Source organism: Nilaparvata lugens, chromosome 7 (genome assembly GCF_014356525.2).
Source record: "Nilaparvata lugens isolate BPH chromosome 7, ASM1435652v1, whole genome shotgun sequence".
In the NCBI taxonomy this organism is placed as follows: Eukaryota; Metazoa; Arthropoda; class Insecta; order Hemiptera; family Delphacidae; genus Nilaparvata; species Nilaparvata lugens.
Window position 1 is genome coordinate 29,437,042 of NC_052510.1, and position 19,624 is coordinate 29,456,665.

Sequence of the window (19,624 nt, forward strand, 5' to 3'; positions counted from 1 at the left end):
GTGTGTGTGTGTGTGTGTGTGTGTGTGTGTGTGTGTATGAGTGTATGTGCGTCTGTGTACACGATATCTCATCTCCCATTTAGCGGAATGACTTGAAATTTGGAACTTAAGGTCCTTACACTATAAGGATCCGACCCGAACAATTTCGATCAAATGCGATTCAAGATGGCGGCTAAAATGGCGAAAATGTTGTCAAAAACAGGGTTTTTCGCGATTTTCTCGAAAATGGCTCCAACGATTTTGATCAAATTCATACCTAGAATAGTCATTGATAAGCTATATGAACTGCCACAAGTCCCATATCTGTAAAAATTTCAGGAGCTCCGCCCCATCTATGCAAAGTTAGATTTTAGATTTCCAATTATCAGGTCTCAGATATAATTTAAACGAAAAATTTCGAATGGAAAAGATTGAGCATGGAAATCTCTTCAATTAATGTCCAGTAACATTTTCACCTAAAATTGAAAATAAGCTTGAAATTTCAGAAAATGTAATTATTCAATTGCAAGCTGTTGGCAACTGTTGATTCTATTAAATCACTATGAAGAGATAGCAGATCTCGTGTGTATCCAGCGTTATTGACCTGTCACCAGCTGGCTCAGATCTTTGACTTGAGATGCGCGTTTACACTAGCGTCAGGTGATCAATTTTCATAATGGCAAGGAAAGTTGTGTGAGTGCGCCACATCAGATTTTTTGAAGATAAGATGATAGAAAAAGTATGGTCTTTGATTATATTGATGATAACCCTCTATTCCATCAGTGAGTGGAGAATACAGAGAGAAGAATAAAGAGGATATTCATTAGTCTCTGATTCCAATATATCAGGTTCAAGTAAGCTTCGGCTTATTCCAAAATATAGAAATGTTAGTTGGATTAATCTGTGTGTGTGTGTGTGTGTGTGTGTTGTGTGTGTGTGTGTGTGTGTGCGTGTGTTTTTTTGTGTGGTATCACTTACGTATTTGGAGTGAAAAATAGTCTTACATCAATCCAAATAGACATTTAGTGGAAAACCACTAAATCTTTTTACCATCAGCCAGGTTAAATCTAGAAAAAAATATTCTTAGTAGGTTGAGAGGTGAAAATTTTGATTCAGCGATGTCAATAAAGATAGAATCATCAACATTGAATCTCCATCATAGAGTGAATCTCATGGCATAAATAAGGTGAACTATTGAATGCAGTATTTTAGTTTACAGGTTATAGGACCAGTAGTACCGCGTCGGCGTGTTTCCCCTTTACTCTTTACTTCCACAGACTGAAATCAAATCGTGGATACATAACTAGCTGCATCAATGGATCCGGAATAAAATTAGCTCCATTTATTATTGGATTTATTTTGTCATGAAATCACTTGCTAAAAAGTTGATTTGAGAAAACAAAAAAATCAAATGTAAAAACCCCTTAATTTTCACATATATATATTTTTTATCAAGAAAACTGTTAGCTCTATCGAGGAAATGAATGGGACCAATATTTTCAATGGGCTAATGTGATGAATCGAATGACATAATATGAACGTATTACGATGAATGGTTACAGAGATGATCGGTTTCCCGTGATCACCTACATTTTTCATGATTGAGAGGTGAAGGGGGGGGAAGGATATGGTTTCAGGCGATTTCTTGGGACTTTTGAAAAATGACCCTCTGGCAGGGTTCTATCGATGGTGAGAAATTCAGCTTTTATCTAATTTTCGCACCAAAAAAACCTTTATTGACTGGGCTAGAATCCAAACATTCACATTATCATTACACATTCACATTATCATTACACATTCACATTATCATTACACATTCACATTATCATTACACATTCACCTTATCATTACACATTCACATTATCATTACACATTCACATTATCATTACACATTCACATTATCCATACACATTCACCTTATCATTACACATTCACATCATCATTACACATTCACATTATCATTACACATTCACATTATCATTACACATTCACATTCAATGTCTGACCATTAGCACCAGCACACCTACACGAATTCTCCATGTCTCCTTTCACTGTATCCTATAGTTTCAAGGTTCCATATGTAAGAAATTAACATTGTATCTTCCAGTCCAGCATTTCAAAAACATTCGATATTTCAATCCTGTATTTCAATAACATTGGATAATCTAATGATAAGCCTCAGAAATGATATTCTAATGTAATCCAGTCTATAATCCTCATTGGATACTTTTCTAAGTAAGGAATTATGAAAATGAGATTTCTTTCAACATTATTCAACACCTTCCTAATCGAAGTCATTGGAATGGTTAATTAATATCAGTTGTGAGTTTTGTATGTGCCATTACTAGGTTAACAGCTCGTTAGTGCTGAAAGTGTGTAGGTGATCAACAGACTTATTGGTCTTTCACTTGTGTATTGTAACTGGGTTAATCGATGCTGACCTTATGGTTCAAATGCGGCATATCTTGACTTCAACTTTTATTTTTATTAATGATATATTTGAAGTAGAATTTCTTGGCGTAGTACTCAATGACAGTGCTTGCTGAATGTGTGAGGTCTTTCAGGACTGCGACTACAATATTGTAATAAACGTATTTTTGAGTCTAATGGAAGTAGAAGTGATTGGCATTTTGTTCTGTAGTGTATACTGACTGTATGGTTCGTTTTCTTTTATAGAATTTTGTAGAGTTTTTTTTTACTTTTCTACTACTTTTCTACTAAATGCTGTCCTATTCAGAAGGGAACATGTGAAATAGACTACTGTTTAGAGTATACAGTATAGTTGAGAGTATAATTATCAAATGATATACAAATGAAAAGAGCATGATATACAATTTAGTTGTAATGACTGAAGTATAGCGATCGCAGCTCATCTTCAATCATCAAAGACCAATTCCATTTGAAATTATGATGAATCTAATCAGACTTGAGAGAGAGAAAAGGCATAGAACTTTGATGCAATATGTGATAATATGCTCTGAATATTCTCCATTGAAGTACTGAATTCAAAACATTCCTAAAGCCCATTATAAGGTGATGCATTGTAAGAGTAGGACTTACGTTTTATCAGGTTTCCAATATTTTTTTATTATATCCTACTCAATAGCATAATCTTTCTGTGAAGCTAGATCAAAAAGGTAGCTACTTGCTGGTTTACTAAATCAAATTATTGCTGTATCTATTATTCATCTATCTGATTTTTATGTGTACATTTTGGACATATTCCTCTTATTTCATTCCTTTCCTTTCAAAGGTTTGTTGATAATTTTTTCTCGTGTCTTCAGTTAACAAAGCAGTGAATAGATATTCATATGATTTTTTATTTTTCATATCTCGATCCTCTTACTACTTCTATTTAAAAATTGATGGATTTTTCAAAATGATTTATTCAATCAAAGCATCTTTATTCACTGAACCCTCCAATGGATTCTCTGTATCCTCCAATGTAATTAGTTTTAAAATTTTATATCTACTTTAGAGAAAATGAAAAGTTATGTTGTTGGTATTTGTAAAATTGCAATAATTTTCATGCATTTTGGCATACCCCTTATCACTAGTTGAATGCCATGCCCAACGAGTTGACAACAGTGCATGAGTTTGCAACACAGAATCAGCAGTCAGCTGCAGCATACAATGATGTATACAATCACAGCTTTCCTAATCAATTCTATGCCCAAAAAATCGACAACACTGGAAATTAATGCTAGTGAGATTCGCTATCATCATTCCTTATAAATAAATGCAACGCTTTCCATTCAAACAATGCCGACAATTTGAAGTGGATGTCAATAAGTATAGATTAATCAGATCAATCACCTATAAGAACGATTCCTCTCGACTTTTTAATGCTTTCAATTTAAGCTGATTTTTTTTATCTACCTAAAGGTAGAGTTCCATAAACCGAACCTACTTGTATGAGACGTTGCCATTCCCCCTAGGCCGGTTCATCCAAATATCTATTCCAGATAAAGATTCCCTGGATTAATCAAATAAAATCAGAGATCCCTTATTAAAATTACTGTTATTGGGTTAACAAATAACGTTGAAAGTAAACTGACTCACTTATCAATATAGATAATCTTGGTTTAAATAATTGTGAGACAGAAAGACACACGATTTATTTTTCTAATGTTTTATTATAAAAAGTATAAAAATGATTTACAAATTTTGTACAATATGGTGACTTGGACGAAGTGATCAATGAAGGATGACTAAGTTTGCCTGAGCGGCGATGAGATGAATTACAAATAATTATATATTCTACCTAAATTTGTTTGTTCTATCTAGTAGTAGTGCTTCTGTTCGTACTTGGGAGCCTCGTATTTGGGGGCTTCGTATTTGTACTTTGGTGCTTCGTACTTGGGAGCTTCGTATTTGGGAGCTTCGTATTTGTATACGGGTGCTTCGTATTTTGGTGCCTCATATTTGTACTCATACTTCTTGGGGGCCTCGTACTTGGGAGCTTCGTATTTGTATTCGAATTTGGGTGCCTCGTACTTGGGGGCTTCGTATTTGTACTCCTGAACCTTGGGTGCTTCGTATTTGGGTGCTTCGTATTTGTATTCGAACTTGGGTGTCTCGTACTTGGGGGCCTCGTATTTGTACTCGTACTTCTTGGGCTCGAACTTGGGGGCTTCGTATTTGGGAGCTTCATATTTGTACTCTACCTTGGGAGCTTCGTACTTGGGAGCTTCGTATTTGGGAGCCTCATATTTGTATTCAACCTTGGGTGCTTCGTACTTGGGGGCTTCGTATTTGGGAGCCTCATATTTGTATTCAACCTTGGGTGCTTCGTACTTGGGGGCTTCGTATTTGGGTGCCTCGTATTTGTATTCGAACTTGGGGGCTTCGTAGTGTTGAGGTGCTTCGTACTTGTGTGCCTCGTACTTCTTGGGCTCGGGGTATTTGGGCTCTCCCTCCCTGTGGACGATTGCGTTGAATCCTGACTTGTGGTCAGCGGTGTACTCGACCAATCGCTTGGTTCCGTCAGCCTCATGCAGGCTGTAGTATCCCTTGACCACGTCGCCGTCCCTGGTCTCCTCCTGCTCCTTGATGTCTCCGGTGTGCTCATCCTTGACGGCGTACTTGAAGTGGTACTTGGCTGGCGCGTCCTCGTATTTCTCTTCTTCGTAGTGGTGGCCAGCAGGTGCCTGGTGTTGGTATTCCACTGCTAAACAGCTGTTTATCACGGCGATCAGCACAATCATCGACTGAAATCAAAATAATAAGTTCCAATTAGAATTTTTTACTATAAATAATAATCAATTTATGGAACATAACAGAATAATAGTAAGTCTGATTATCAATACAAGATAACTTGATTATCTTCACGGGGAGTTTGATTATGTAGTGCAGTGAATTTATTAGTCATGTAGTATTAAGATGCTCTTCATGAGATAGTATTGAAACTCCTCATATACTTGAAATATAATACTTCTAATATACTGGAAACTTCATATTATACATAAGTGCATTCCTTATGCGCTACGTATTAGTTTTGCAGATCTCTTTTCTTCTGAGAAACCTAATTGAAACCCCATCAAGTGATCATTCTGTTCTGAATCCATGCATCACTTCAATTATTAATCCCACAAGAATTGCTTGTTTACTTTTCAATATTATATTTGTAAGACTGAGCTCTCTCGTGTTTGAATGCCATTGAAACAGTCACAGTATTTTTTGAACACAATCGAATGTGATGAAAAAATGAGAAATTGAAGTAAACAGTTCTCTCCATTATTTTTTTGTCTTTTTTTGATCAGGGAAGGGGAACAAAAATTTGAAATTAGCACTATTGTAAGGACTATAATAATTATAAGCTTATGTGGATATTCAGTAGGCTTCATTCTAAGGATATGGTAATTGTTGAGAAAATTTACCTTGTAGTAAGAATGATTATTCCAATGAAATTTTATTTTAAAGAAATTTTTGTGAGATATTCACTATCAAATTACTCGTAAGTTTTATTTCAAGTCCTATTTAGTAGAAATCATGAGTATCTCCCAATGAACTTGATACGTTTCAAACAGTTTGTATTACTGTAGCTATGTACTGATAATGTTGAAAGGATGAATAGAATTGAGCTAAGAAAATGTAGTGTGAGAGAGCTCTCTATTTTCCGTATGACTTCATTTTTTTCTGTGATTCTTGAATAGTCTCACTGATGGCAAACCAATCATAGTAGACCAATTCTATCTCTGGCTAGAATCGAATGTAAATGGTAGAATTTAGAATTGAAATATAAAATGAATTTGTTCGAAAACTAATTTTTTGATATTGGTAAACTGAAATTTTGTTGAAATCAGAAAACCTAATTTTGTGGAATGAGGATTCTCATGGATTGAATGATTTTTCCACTCTGAGGGCCACATGAGGCATTTTGCAGATGAGTCGGCAGAGCAAGAAACTCTCCGATTAGCTGATTAACAGCTGATTCCCGAACGCTAACCAAATCAGCCAATCGGAGAACTTCCTGCCCTGTCAATTCGTCGGAAAAACGCCTCATGTGACTTGACCCTTATTGTTCATGCACAGCACAAAGGATAAAATTATTTTTTACTTTTGTCTCTCATTATCTGACAGACTTGCTCAGTCACAAAGTATTTCGCATATGCTAAGTTAAATAATACTCTAGTTTGTTTACGCAGTGTATTAATAATTTCTGTTCATGTAACTAGTTTATCCAACTTGCTGAGCAGATCAAGTTTTTATCGATGACCCAGAAATGTAAATAAGATGCGCTGTCTCACACTGAGACATGCTCTCTCCCTGGCTAGTGCAGGTCCCAGTCTTATTAGGATATTCAAGTGCGGCTCTTTTTGTGTTGCCACTGGTGAGCAAATTTTTTGTTCGACTACATTTTAGATCTACCCTTATAAAGTTATAGTTGCAATAGTAGTGTCCACGTCTATTAGCAACCCAAGCATGTTTGAGTTACAATTTCGCCACTAATAATGTTTACCCTTATTTTCAATGTTTTTGTTTCTCCAACCACTTTCGTTTCTCACTGTAATTCTCTCATAATTATTATTGCTTTCTTCCTCATTCATTCCATCATCGCAGCAGGCTCCTTCATTTCTCGTTCTCTGACCACATTCTCTAGCAGGTGACCAGTAAATGAGTTATGTTTAAGTGGTCATTGCGCACTCAATGTGCTTTTATGTTGTCCGATTCTCCTTATATGTGTACATGCAATTCTACGTGCTACAATGTAGACTCTATTAATTCGCCCGCCAACTTTTACATATAATTCATAATTGTTCGATAGGAGTGACTCAGTTCAATTGAAATCAGCTTCTTTTGAGAAATATTCAAGAGTGAAAAAAAATTGAGAACAAGCAGGTTTTACTTTGTTATGATGCCCACATGAGTCAATGACTTGTGCGTGGGTTGTAGGTTGATGAGGAGAAAAATTGAAAAATATAGTTTCAAATGAAAGTTATGCATTGATAATGCATTGAGTGAAGGGAGGACGGAATGGGTATGAAACCCATGACAGATTCAGTAATAGCTGATCGAGGTTGAAACGCTCCAGACTAGTAGGCTAGGTACCACTCTATTTTTGTGTAAAAAACCACATTCATATCTGCCAAATCATAAATTTGAAAGAAAAAATTGAAATTCATCGAATTGGATTTGAACTGAGAGTAAAAGAATTCGATAAATTCATGATAAATCGTAACTTAAAAAAGGTATTCCACTTGAAATGTAATAAAAATCTCCAAATACCGTTTCTCATGTCCTAATAATTTACAACATGCTTCGACTTATTATTTTATAGGATTCTACTTGATTCAGACTCCGTTCTCGTTCATTTCAATTTTTTCGGAATATAATAGAGCCCGTTTTACTATATTGGATAGTTTTAGATTCACAAAATAGTATTTACTTCAATATTTTGTTGTATTTTAAAGTTGTGTGTAGAATACATGGCCTGGGAATACATTTCTTCGACTTAATTCTGTGCCACAAAAAATGTGAAACTGCCTTCAATAAGCAGTTGCCCACTGAGGCCGTCTCAAATAATACTGATGAAAATAAAAACTAGTAGAACCAAACAATAACTAAAAGGATTGCAAATTCTTTGTAAAATAATTCTAGAGTATTACTTTGATTGGAGTCAGATGAATATCAGAGTAATATTTTGAATAAGATGGGATGTAATGGAAACTGAGAAAGAGAATTGGCTCTCAGTTATTGAAAATTGCTAGTTTGTAACAGATCATTTTTTTGTTGAAGTGATGATGAAAAATTTTATATATAGGGTGGGTGAAAAGTCCGAGAACGGGCTAATACAAAGGTAATTTCAGGGTGGGTGTGATAGGGGATACTACTAAATTTGGAAATACTACTTTACTATGACTTTAAAAATCTAGTCCGCCATCTTGGATCCGCCATATTGAATGCAACTTTGTTTTTTTAATAAATAGTAAGGTGGTCATCCAATACATGATTTCGATACACAATTTAAAGAAAAAATGAATGGCGAAAACCGCATATCGATATCTCGAACCGTTTCGAAGATATTCTTATTATTAATCAATACTATTCAAAGCAGAAAGGGAAGAAAAAAGTATGAGAACGGCTTAGTATATCATGGAAAGATGTGGTTTCGAAGTGGGTGTGGTTGGGGATTCAGATTTTTGAAGTCATAGTGAAGTAGTATTTTCAATTTTAATAGGATCTCAAAGACACCCACCTTGAAATCACATTTTTTATGAGATACTAAGTCGTTTTCATACTTTTTCTTCCCTTCCTGCTTTGAATAGTATTGATTGATAATGTGAATATCTTCGTAACGGTTCGAGATATTGATATGCGGTTTTCGCCATTTATGTTTTCATGTATCGCATGACACCCTTCCAATTTAAAAAACAAAGTTGCATTCAAAATGGCGAATCCAAGATGGTGGTCCAGATTTTTGAAGTAATAGTAAAGTAGGATTTTCAATTTTTGTAGGATCCCCAATCACACTCACCGTGAAATTACCTTTGTTTATGAGATATTAAGCCGTTCTTGGACTTTTCACCCACTCTGTATATCAGAATTTATTTCAAAGGTTGGAGAAGATTGTAAACAAACCGGCATGAAACATCAAAACTAGGATGAAGTGATGATTTAGCCAAAAAGTGGATTTTCCCCATAACATGACCGGACTTCTTCTGAAATTCTTTTTCATGAATATACTTGAATATGAAGATTGGAACAAGGCAATCACGCATTGAGGATTTAGAGAGAGATACAAGCAAATCATTATGAGAATATTAGTATTGAAATCAGCTATGATATTTCTTCTGTGGCATAAAAATGCAATGATGATGAGAACTAGAAGTAAGGAACTATTATCTATCTTCCAAGAATATATTGTTAATTAATATTGTTCTATTTCATTTCAAAGATTGATCTATTAATGTGTCGAACGGCAAAGGATTTCATCAACTTTGAATTGATATTATGTAATTGCATTAAACAACTTCTCACTTATGAAACGAAACTCAATTCTTATACTCTTCTGAAAATACAACTTTTACTCCAAATTCTTCAGTTAGGTAACTACTAAAAGGCGTCTGAGATGTAGAGCATATCTTAGAACTTTTAAAAATCCGTTATGGAGATTTACATTAAAAAACGCCATACAAATCAGTTTTATTAGCAAGTTTATTTCATACGGATTTAATTACCTACCATGTAACGAGTATTTAAGAGAGTGTCTAATTACGGTTGATTAACCTTCCGTGTAACTGGCAATCCTCTTTACATTTCTATGCTGCACCAGTTATTACTGTATTTGCTTTGTTACTTGTGGTATCGGACCGTCACCGTAACATAACTGATTCACTTTCACTCCATCGTAAACATTTTTAGAGCTCATTGTAAACATCAGAATTTATATTCAATTTTGTGCTTTGAATTCCTTTCTTCATACATATTTCTAGGCTACCGTGTCTTACATGAAAGTAATGGCTTGTCCATAAATTCTTTTGATTCAATTAGCAATGCCTAAAAACTCTTCCTTGTTCCATTTTTAATATGATGGAATTTTTGGAATGTATTGCAAATTTGTCAGCTTAATTTGATAGGAATTTTTGGAATGTATTGCAAATTTGTCAGCTTAACTTTGATAACCTTCTATAATTCTATCAATTTATAAGTTGTACTGTTTTACGTATTGATTGGTATTTTCATCAGTTGAAATTATCTTTCTCTCTCGAATGGCGCTACAGCCCGAATCGGGCTCTTGCCTCAATCAAACTAAGCCTCCATCCATCTCTATCCATCGCCGCCCTCTTCCATCCCCTCAATCGCAAAATTTCATCAACATCCTTTCTCACCCTATCCTCCCAATCGCTCCCTTGGTCTCCCAACAGGTCGTCTTCCCTGAGGCTGACCGACAAACACCTTCCTTGGCATTCACACTTCAGGTATTCTTTGCACATGCCCTGCCATCGGAGGCGCATTAATCTTATGTGGGCGAAATAGTTGGGGCTCTGCATAAAGCTCTGTCAACTCTGCGTCAGTTGAAAATGCAAGAAGGCAAATTTTAATCAGGTAGCTATCAAAGTATTAGAGTTTGTGTCCATCAATGTGATGGAAGTCATCAGATATATTACAGCTCGTCATTCATTCCATCTATTTCTCAGTTATATTAATCGGCAATGACCTTATAGAAATGGAATTGAGTTAATTGTTAGTAGAATTTCAAAAAGGTGTGAAGAACTGCTCACTTATGTTAATTTCAGAGTAAGGTTTAAGGGTGAACCAATTTGTCTTTTAATTTGCTCCAACAAACTTGTTGTAAGTCATTGCTACTAGAAGATTTTGATTAGTTGAATAAAATAGTGGAAAATACAGTTGAAAATGAATATCAGAATTGGAATTATTAGTGAATCTCTTCAAGAATGTTTATAAAAAAGTTACTTCTGAATATCTACCAGATGTAGATTGTGCAAGAAGACACCTTACTAGGGTTATTGGAGAGCTTCCAGAAGTACTGTAAAATATGGAAATGCTAGGCTACTCATTTAGTAACCATTCATAGCAAGGACTACTAAAAATAATACTCATGAACGTATAGTCTATAATTTATGGACAACGTATAACTGTAGACTAAACTGTTTTAATTGGTTGGTTATATCCAACTAAGCCACCAGATTAATTTCTCAATACGTTTCTTACTTAATCTGCCTGCCTTTCGTGTAAAATATTTCATTAGCTTGTACCCATTTTCTATTTATTTTTATGAATCAGGAACGAGACCTTGTAAAGTGAGACCCAAAGTACAAATCAATGTTTGGGGTATCGTACTATAATCTTGCTCAGATAATTTAAAACGAGTCAAGTATCTGTATTTCAACCACAGAGACTGCATATTCGAAATTTACTTTCGATGTGTGGCTGCTAGAGAAGCTCTTTCAAATTCGAACTGGAGCTCTAAAAATTCTCTTCACAATGAGATTGATTAAAACTGGAGAGATGATGGAAAATTTGAAGGGAAGAGAGATAAGTGGATACTGGTACTGATAAAGTGTGAATTCTTCCATTCAATAGACTACAGGAAACGAAATGACTCCGTGTGAAATGACTAGTTCGTGAAACAGTTGAAGACTGTAGCGATTTAGCAGGACTAGGATTTCTGACTTCTGATTGAAGAGTTGATCATTTTCGTCCCAAGAGAGCCAGGTTAACAAGCAATGGCATTGTATTGGCTTAGCATTGCATGCCAATTTATACTATCGATAAAAATAAATCTACCTGGTTCCATTCTACCATAATCAATGAATTATGAGTTTTGGTTTTCAAATGCAATCTTCTAATTCTATTGTAAATGCTACAAGGAATTTCCAATATTAGATAAGTATTATTGTATCAAGAATTTAGTCATTAACATCAGTATCAGATCATTAACAAATCCTGCTCATTATCAAATGTGATTACAATTTGGTATCTTTTATCCATTTTTAATCTTGTTCAAATAATACGGTACGTGGTACATACAACGTCGATATTAGTTTAATCAATTTCACCTGAATGTTGTTACTGGGGGTACTCGTGTGATTTAGTTTGGAGTTGGTGTTAGCCTTAGTGTGGAGGCTACGCCAAGCTTAGGTCAGGGTAGTTTCAACCAATGACGACGAAGGATGGAGAACATGAATAGGAGGTTTGAAACCTCCGGAAAGCGCTTTTTGAAGCTCATGAACGATATGTAGCGGAGCCGGATCAAAAGCTCACTTGCTCTACCAAGGGATGTTATTAGTCTCTTACAGATCACAGTAAATATTATTTACAATATTTTACTGTCAATTGCATAATATAAAATTTAAGATCAACTTTTGATCTTTAGTTGAGAAGGAGTTTGTGGTATTTCACAATCATGTAAAAGTAACCATTGAAAAAATTCAGGTTGAACTAGATGCTATTTATTTATCAATATTATCAATATTCATTGCATATTATAGAGTGAGCAATTTTTGTGAAAATAATTCAAGGGATCAAGTCTTGATTTCATTTGAATCGATTATCAACTTTTGATTAAATTAGTGAAACAGGAAATCTGAAATCACTTATTGAATTGATAATGTGGAGTTATATACATTATTATCATTATTATTATTGTATACTATATTCGCTTACCTTGAGTGACGTCATGATGAAAATGTTGGAGGAAAAGTGTAATCCGTGAAAATGTGAGCACTGGAGAGTAGGCTATGTGATCGGAGGAAAGCCCAACAACTGACTGATGACAAGCCCACCGGCCGGCTGCTTATTTATACAGGTTGGATTTTGCCGTTAAATAATTGATCTAGCAATAAAAAGGAATCGACAAGAAAAAGAAGAAGTTGTTCCGGGGAGAAAAGAGAAGTTGCTGAGAGGATTGAGTGAGTGACAGGTGAGGGGGGCCTTTCACCCGGGGGGGAAGGCCAGTGGGAGACGTTCCTTCCCCCTTTGGGGGAAAATGCACAGATGTACAAGTCCCCCAGTCATCGAAAAGTCATCATTCCAATGACGATACTTGTTTTAGCCAATCACAACGGAACATGTTTTACCGGTAAAATGCCTACGTTTTTTGAATGGATTGTTGAAAATCCCCTGCAGCCTATCTACCTCTACTTCTCAGTCCCCTATCAATTGGATCAAGATGCCAAACTTGATAAAACTTGCCGGCGGCACTAACTCTGATGTCTGACTAGACAAACTTATGCATAATCTGAATTCCCAATGCCTATTAACAAGGCATTAGGCACACACAAATTATTATATAACTTTTCTGATTATACACTTGGCAACTGTTATTTTGTCCAATTGACTTGTTTATTTCTATTAAAATTCGCCGAAAAATTCGCAACTGAAGTGCCGAAATTTTGGTCAGTGTTACTCGCCAACCGAAATTAATACGTTTGATAATAGTGGTTAGGGATTATTATGTTGTATGGTCTGTGAGTGCTCTACTTTTAAAGCCAATTCAATGCAGGCCATTTGATAGGTTTATTACAGAAGGAATCAATAAGAATAATGTGGGGATCAAATCGAGACCAATGTAATATAATTTGAATTTGACATGATATTAGAGGAAATTGAAAGTGTAATTGAAGCAATAAATGGCTGTGAGGAATGATTGGATGAATTGATTAGCAGTATTCAATTTGAAAAACTGAGGATTCTGAATTCTCTTTTGATTGTTACTTGTAAGAATAATAATCCATTTCAAGTAAATGATGAATGTTGTTGTAAACTTTTACATTCATTTTTAATTTTCAAGTTTTGTCATCTGTTTCTAGAAATATCGTTCCATTATATACCAAATTACTTCCTATTCATCTCTCTGTGCATTTTATTTCTTTCCTTATAACTTACAACCTTATAACGCAATCAATCAATAGACTAGTTATCGCCTTTTTCTTCATTTGAATTTCAATGATCAACCTGAAATTCGAAGTATATGTCTTCAGAGCTTGTTGATCTTACTCGATTTTCCAATCATCCTCTAATTGTCTCTCCAGTTGACGTTTTCCAAAATAACGGAAGAAAATTACGCAATGCTTTGTTTCCAGGACGGATCATTTAATCATCTAATACAATGCATGCATTACACAAATGAGAATGTGAGGTAAGATAATCAATCAACTGTCCGATAGGTTTCAATTCAAACTTTGTTTGCAATGTTGTGAATTTTAGCGTACATGAAACAAGGAATAATAACTGATACTACTCGTAGGCTACTTTATTGGACGATTAGGATAGATCTCGTTTATTGAAGATGATTGATTTAATCGACTTATTCAATTCATTTCAACTATATTCTGAACTCCATTGGAACAAATACTCGTAAGTTGATGATCTTTATTGAAAGTGATTGATCCATCTAATCCAATTATAACGTTTTGACTATTTGAAGCTGTTACTGGAAAATATGCATAGAAAAATGCAGCATAGGAACCGAACTTGTTAAGCGGCAATAGGTGTAAAATTTTGAGGACATAAACTTGAACGAGTGTTCACACATGATAAGCGACTTTGAATAGGGCGTTGGCCGACCTTGCCAGGTTAGTAGTATAACTGCTCTAAGCGTAGCCGTTTTGCAGAATGCAGACTCGTCTTCCGAACCATGAACTTGACTTGCAGTGCAGGAGTGCAGCAGTTGATAGCACCAGCACTAAGCAGGTCTGTCTGACTCCCGCACTGCACCGCACACCAAGGTCGACAAACATCGCTGACCTTCTGTTGATGATAACACGCCCGTCCGTCCCTCTGCATTTCCTCCGTCTTCTATGTTCGCTATCACTTTTTATTCAGTCGCTGAATCTGTTTCATCGTTTTGAAACACATATACGGTTTAGCCATACAGTAAACGGTTGGTCCATTGTGTTGCTCTAAAAGTGTGTACTTTTTTTAGAATATTCTACTAGCTTATATCATAGCATAAGTTAGCATAAGCTGGCATAGAACAATGCATTATTTGTGCTATCTTTCATCTATGCTTATATTGTATAATTGAATTATATATCATAAATTTCATATGCATAATTATATATCATAAATTTCATATGCATTACATCATATGGTTAATTTAATTAGGAGGATTGTCGCTCATTAAGAAACTCATAATTGTCAGGAAAATATTAAATGTGATGACCTAATGTATGATACAATATTACATAAATTTAGAACAGATTTCTCAATATTGGGAGCACACATGCAACAACTTGATCTCGTGCAACGATCCTGTCTGGTTTTTCTATTGAAGATTCCTCCTTTCCTGCTGGGGAAGAAATCATGAGTCAGACTGCAAAATCACGTCCCCTCATTTCATCTGCGCAGAATAATAATATTCCAATCGAATTAAACCGAATGGTAAATATATATCATCATGATCTGCAATAATCTAACTGCATTTTTGAATGAGTTTGATCATTTGTAGTGAACCAGTTAGTGCTTGTGATCTGGCTCATTGCATTGAGAGTCCAACTACTGTAACTGGTCCATTGATATCATACCATTACTGGCTGAGTAATATCATCATTCATCAGCCTAATTGTTAATGACTATGTGTGTCATTGCGTTTGTACAATAAATTGATGGTTAGGAATCTAGTTAGTACACTTGACAAATATTGGACAAATCACCCAACTGTGATATTTTATTCATTAAACTCGTTCAACGGCGTTTAGTTTAGTTATCTGCAGGCTATACAATTTTATAGGTATTACACATAATGCTGTACTATACGAATACTGTGACATGCACAATATACACTATATTTATAATTATGTATGGCATTGATTTGAGATTAATTTCGAATTTGCTTATATAGTCCAATCAATATAGACATAAAAAGGGGGTGTGCTTGCAATTTATATTGTAGTTCTGATTTTTTAATAAATTATTTAGGTATATAAGAGAAGTCCAGAACCAATTTCTTCATGCAAAATTCCCTTGTGCTAGGTGAGGACAATGTAGTTTGTGATGATGGTTGAAGCTGAAAATTAGGTGTTTTTCACAATAAAAGGAGCATTGTTGTCAGGTGTACCTGGAAATCTATATGAGATAGAGCGCTCTACCTGATCTCAGATTGTAGAGCACAAAAATACGCCCAGAGGATTTTGGAGTACCTATACATCTAGATGATAACAATCGGAATATATGGTTGATCAAAAACTAAAATTCATTAAAATTTATTTTTCCTTCAAATTTCACTCATTTTTGAAAAATCATAACTCAGTACTCATTGGAGATAGAGAGTTCCGAATGATCTCATTTTATTCAGAATTTTATAAACTAAAAAAAAGGCAGGAGCAAATTTTTCTGTCCGATTACGATATTTGGCAGAAATAGCTGAAAGCTGGAAAATGAGCCGAAAATACGAGGTTCTTGGGCCACTCTGTATCCAGCACAAGGAAATTTTGCATGAAGAAATTTGTTCTGGACTTCTCTTATGTACCCAAATAATATATAAAATAATCAGAACTACAATATAAATTGCATGCACCAATGTATATAGTGACTGGACTAATAGACAAGAAGAAGCAATCAATTCTGTCTGTCGGTTTCTGCTCATTCAAATCATAGTGATAATATCAATCAGCTTGGTTTTGATATATATGTCAAATTATACAAAAAATTATTATTCTCATGAAAAATTAACTATTCACACCACTAAATCCATTTGATTTAATTTCATCTACAATAGGGAAGAGAAAAAAACTATTCCTTTTGTAATTTCCTGTCTTTCCTCTCCAGTGTACTATTGATTTGATTGGGATTACTTTTTGTACCCTAGCTGATTGTGAGACATTCGTCCTTGGCCTGAATCTTACAAACTGCAAATAGAGTTTGTCCTTAATGCAACCAGAATAAAGTAATTAGGTATTCGTGAAACCATCTGGAGGTTGATTTTTCTTAATCGTAAAATTATTAATCATATTTAAATAATTAAAGTATATATCCGAATTTGGATGTAAATATATGTATTGAAGATCACATTATTATCGCCATTTGTAGGACATAGGCGTATCTAACGGGGGGGGGGGGTGGTCCACGTGTACAGACCGTCCCCCCCCCCATTCGAAATAATGCTTTTTTCCTGGAATAGAAACAGAGGTGAACCTACACAACTCTAAGTCAATCAATAAAATTATGCAGGCTATATAAAATAGATGAATAATCAACGTCTATCTAATAATTTATTTATCAAATAAAATTCCAGAGGAAATCGATTGCTATGTAAAAACCAAACAATTTTTTCACTTACTGAGAAGTAAGCTCGCAATTCCCTCCCATATTTCACTTTTCCAATTTCCAATTCATATAGGCGTGGGGTGCGTTAATGATCCTGGGGGGAGGGGGCTGTAATTCACACCCCCTCTTGATACGGTAGTGTTGTAGGCTATGTGCGGTGTACAATAAAAGCATATTTTTTCATGTTCTACGGCTCTGAATCACTAAGAATATTTCTTTGTAATTTTGAATGATATAAATTCATGAAATATGTATTTCATAAAAAAATAAGTGAAATTTTACAAACACGGTGAATTCTGCATACTTATTCATATAGCAAGGAATATGACAATCTCCTCCATAGCAGGCAGCAGTCTATTCTCCTCCATTCCACAAGTATGATGATTCAATAAATTTCCCGAAAATATTGGCAAATGAGTAAGGGTTGTTTTCAATAGATACTGTTCTGTGTAGTAGAACTAGTAGTAGCAACAGTTGTAGCACTATATAAATTGGACATGGACAAGTTGTTTGACCAAATTTTGAGTTGTAATCTGGGCCCTGTACATTGTCAATTCACCGTTCTAATGTTCAAATATTTCTGTAATTGTTGGTACACAATAAAATTCATTGATCCCAAGTGGCCTTGACTTTTAAACATCATTACTTTCCTAGGCGGCTTTCAACAACAATGATAAGGATATCCTGTCGTTGTTTTTTTTTCAAATCGTGGTTTACCAACCATAATTGCCACAATGTTTACTGTTACGCGGTTCACTGAATAGTACCCAACTATTACTAGTGACTTGGATCATTAGCGTCCATTATTATATCATAATTTGAAGTTTGAACGCTTTGTTTGATCAATAAAATTTGAAAAATGCTGGGCTTCTGTTCTGCTAGCAGCTGTAATGAATATGCACTTTGTGGAGAACCGTAAATGGAGCGTGTTGACTGGCCTGATGCAGGTGAAGTACATTATCTTTATTAGTATCATTTAGATCTCAATTTTATTAGCTGTCAATAGAGTTGATGATTAGGGCTCTCCCACTATTGACGAAAGATTTCAATGTATGATATTGCCTAGTCTTGGGTATACTTACTGTATATTGCTCATTGTGGAAACCTCAGCCTATGAAAGTGAATTGTATCAACTTCTACTTACATGGACATCAAACTACGGGTAGTTTACTGTAATACGTACTCTGGTTAACAATAGATCATAAATGCTGAATATTCATCAATTTTGTTTGTTTTGGGATCCTTATGTGTCCTAATGATAGTAATTTCCAGTGAAAAATTACATTCAATGATGATTAACCCTATTAGGGAATGCTTGGTTTGTATATTTCATGGTATAAGGCCTACATCTGCTGGTTACCACTCATAAGCATTTGGTTTATATTGATCGCCACCATGAAACATTCCTTACTGGTGTATCTCAAGTCTCAGGCGAGCACTACATAGGATACATTTCAGTGATTTCAATATGCTCTAGCCAAATACTCAATATCAACTAATCATAAGTTTATAGGCTTTCTCCTGCTCCAAGCTCGAAAAGCGGTTTTTAGAGAATCAAAATTCTATCGTTTTAAAATGTTAAGGTACCTACAGACTTATGCGCAACGAACACGCGCATTTCACTTTTCATCAGCTGATGCTATGCTTATTATATTTGTATTCGTGCAGAAACAGTAAGATAAACGCACCTTTACGGGAATGAGGTCTACCTCAAAACTATTTGAAGCTCTAATGCAGAAAAAAACTTGTGATTTTACAAGCTATTGGTATTTGGATTTCATGTTTTATCCTCCCCGTAATGTATTGTTTGATCTCGTTATGGAGTCAATATAGAATATTCTCAGATATTATCATGCCTATCCCGAAAATTCTCAATCAATACCCCCTTTCCTAAAAATGCTCATTTTCTTAATTGAACCTGGAATTAGCTAACTATGTTGTGGATTAATGATAAATTGAAAAGTAATGAACGTATCAGGATGAAATTCATAGAAAAAGAACTGTTTTTAGCCAATAGTTAGCCAATTTGGTTTCTCCCTCAAATCGATGTTTGTTTTTGGATGATTGTTATAGTTTTGTTGCACTTTTGTATTGATGTTTAATTGGCCTATTATATTGTATCCGTCTCAGTGTATTATCATAAAGAAAGATAGCATAATATACTCTATGGTATTATGTTCTGTTTTCCCATTCTTCATTATGACCTGATTCTACTGAAATTGAAGACATTTTGGAAAAAAGTTTTTATCATTCTACAGTAATAATGAAAACTATTGCTGTAGACCTATTTTCATGAACAAGTGTTCCGTTCCACCAAAAAGCACCTGACCTAATTGTGATTTACTTTCATTTTCATCCTTCATTATCAATTGTTCTAGACCTTGCAGTAGTTATCTAATGTCAGTAGTCTCTG

General features: G+C 34.9%; 2 protein-coding genes across 5 annotated transcripts in view; one reads left to right on the forward strand and one right to left on the reverse strand.

Annotated features, from left to right (window-relative positions):
- Nucleotides 1–19,624, forward strand: part of LOC111045510 (neurobeachin-like protein 1) — a 400,901-nt gene that overhangs the window by 22,564 nt on the left and 358,713 nt on the right. The gene's annotated exons all lie outside the window — the stretch shown is intronic.
- LOC111046264 (cuticle protein 8) lies at nt 4,083–12,787 on the reverse strand. 3 transcript variants are annotated; one of them, XM_039432474.1, is made up of 3 exons: nt 12,610–12,787; nt 4,761–5,189; nt 4,083–4,703 (listed from the first exon to the last, which is right to left on the reverse strand). In XM_039432474.1, the coding sequence occupies exons 1-3, from the start codon at nt 12,622–12,624 to the stop codon at nt 4,263–4,265; spliced, it is 885 nt and encodes a 294-aa protein (XP_039288408.1). In that variant the 5' UTR covers nt 12,625–12,787; the 3' UTR covers nt 4,083–4,262. The 3 variants fall into 3 exon arrangements, with proteins under 3 accessions (XP_039288408.1, XP_039288407.1, XP_022187467.2); XM_039432473.1 differs by having other exon boundaries at nt 4,083–4,742; nt 4,800–5,189; nt 12,610–12,744; XM_022331775.2 differs by having other exon boundaries at nt 4,083–5,189.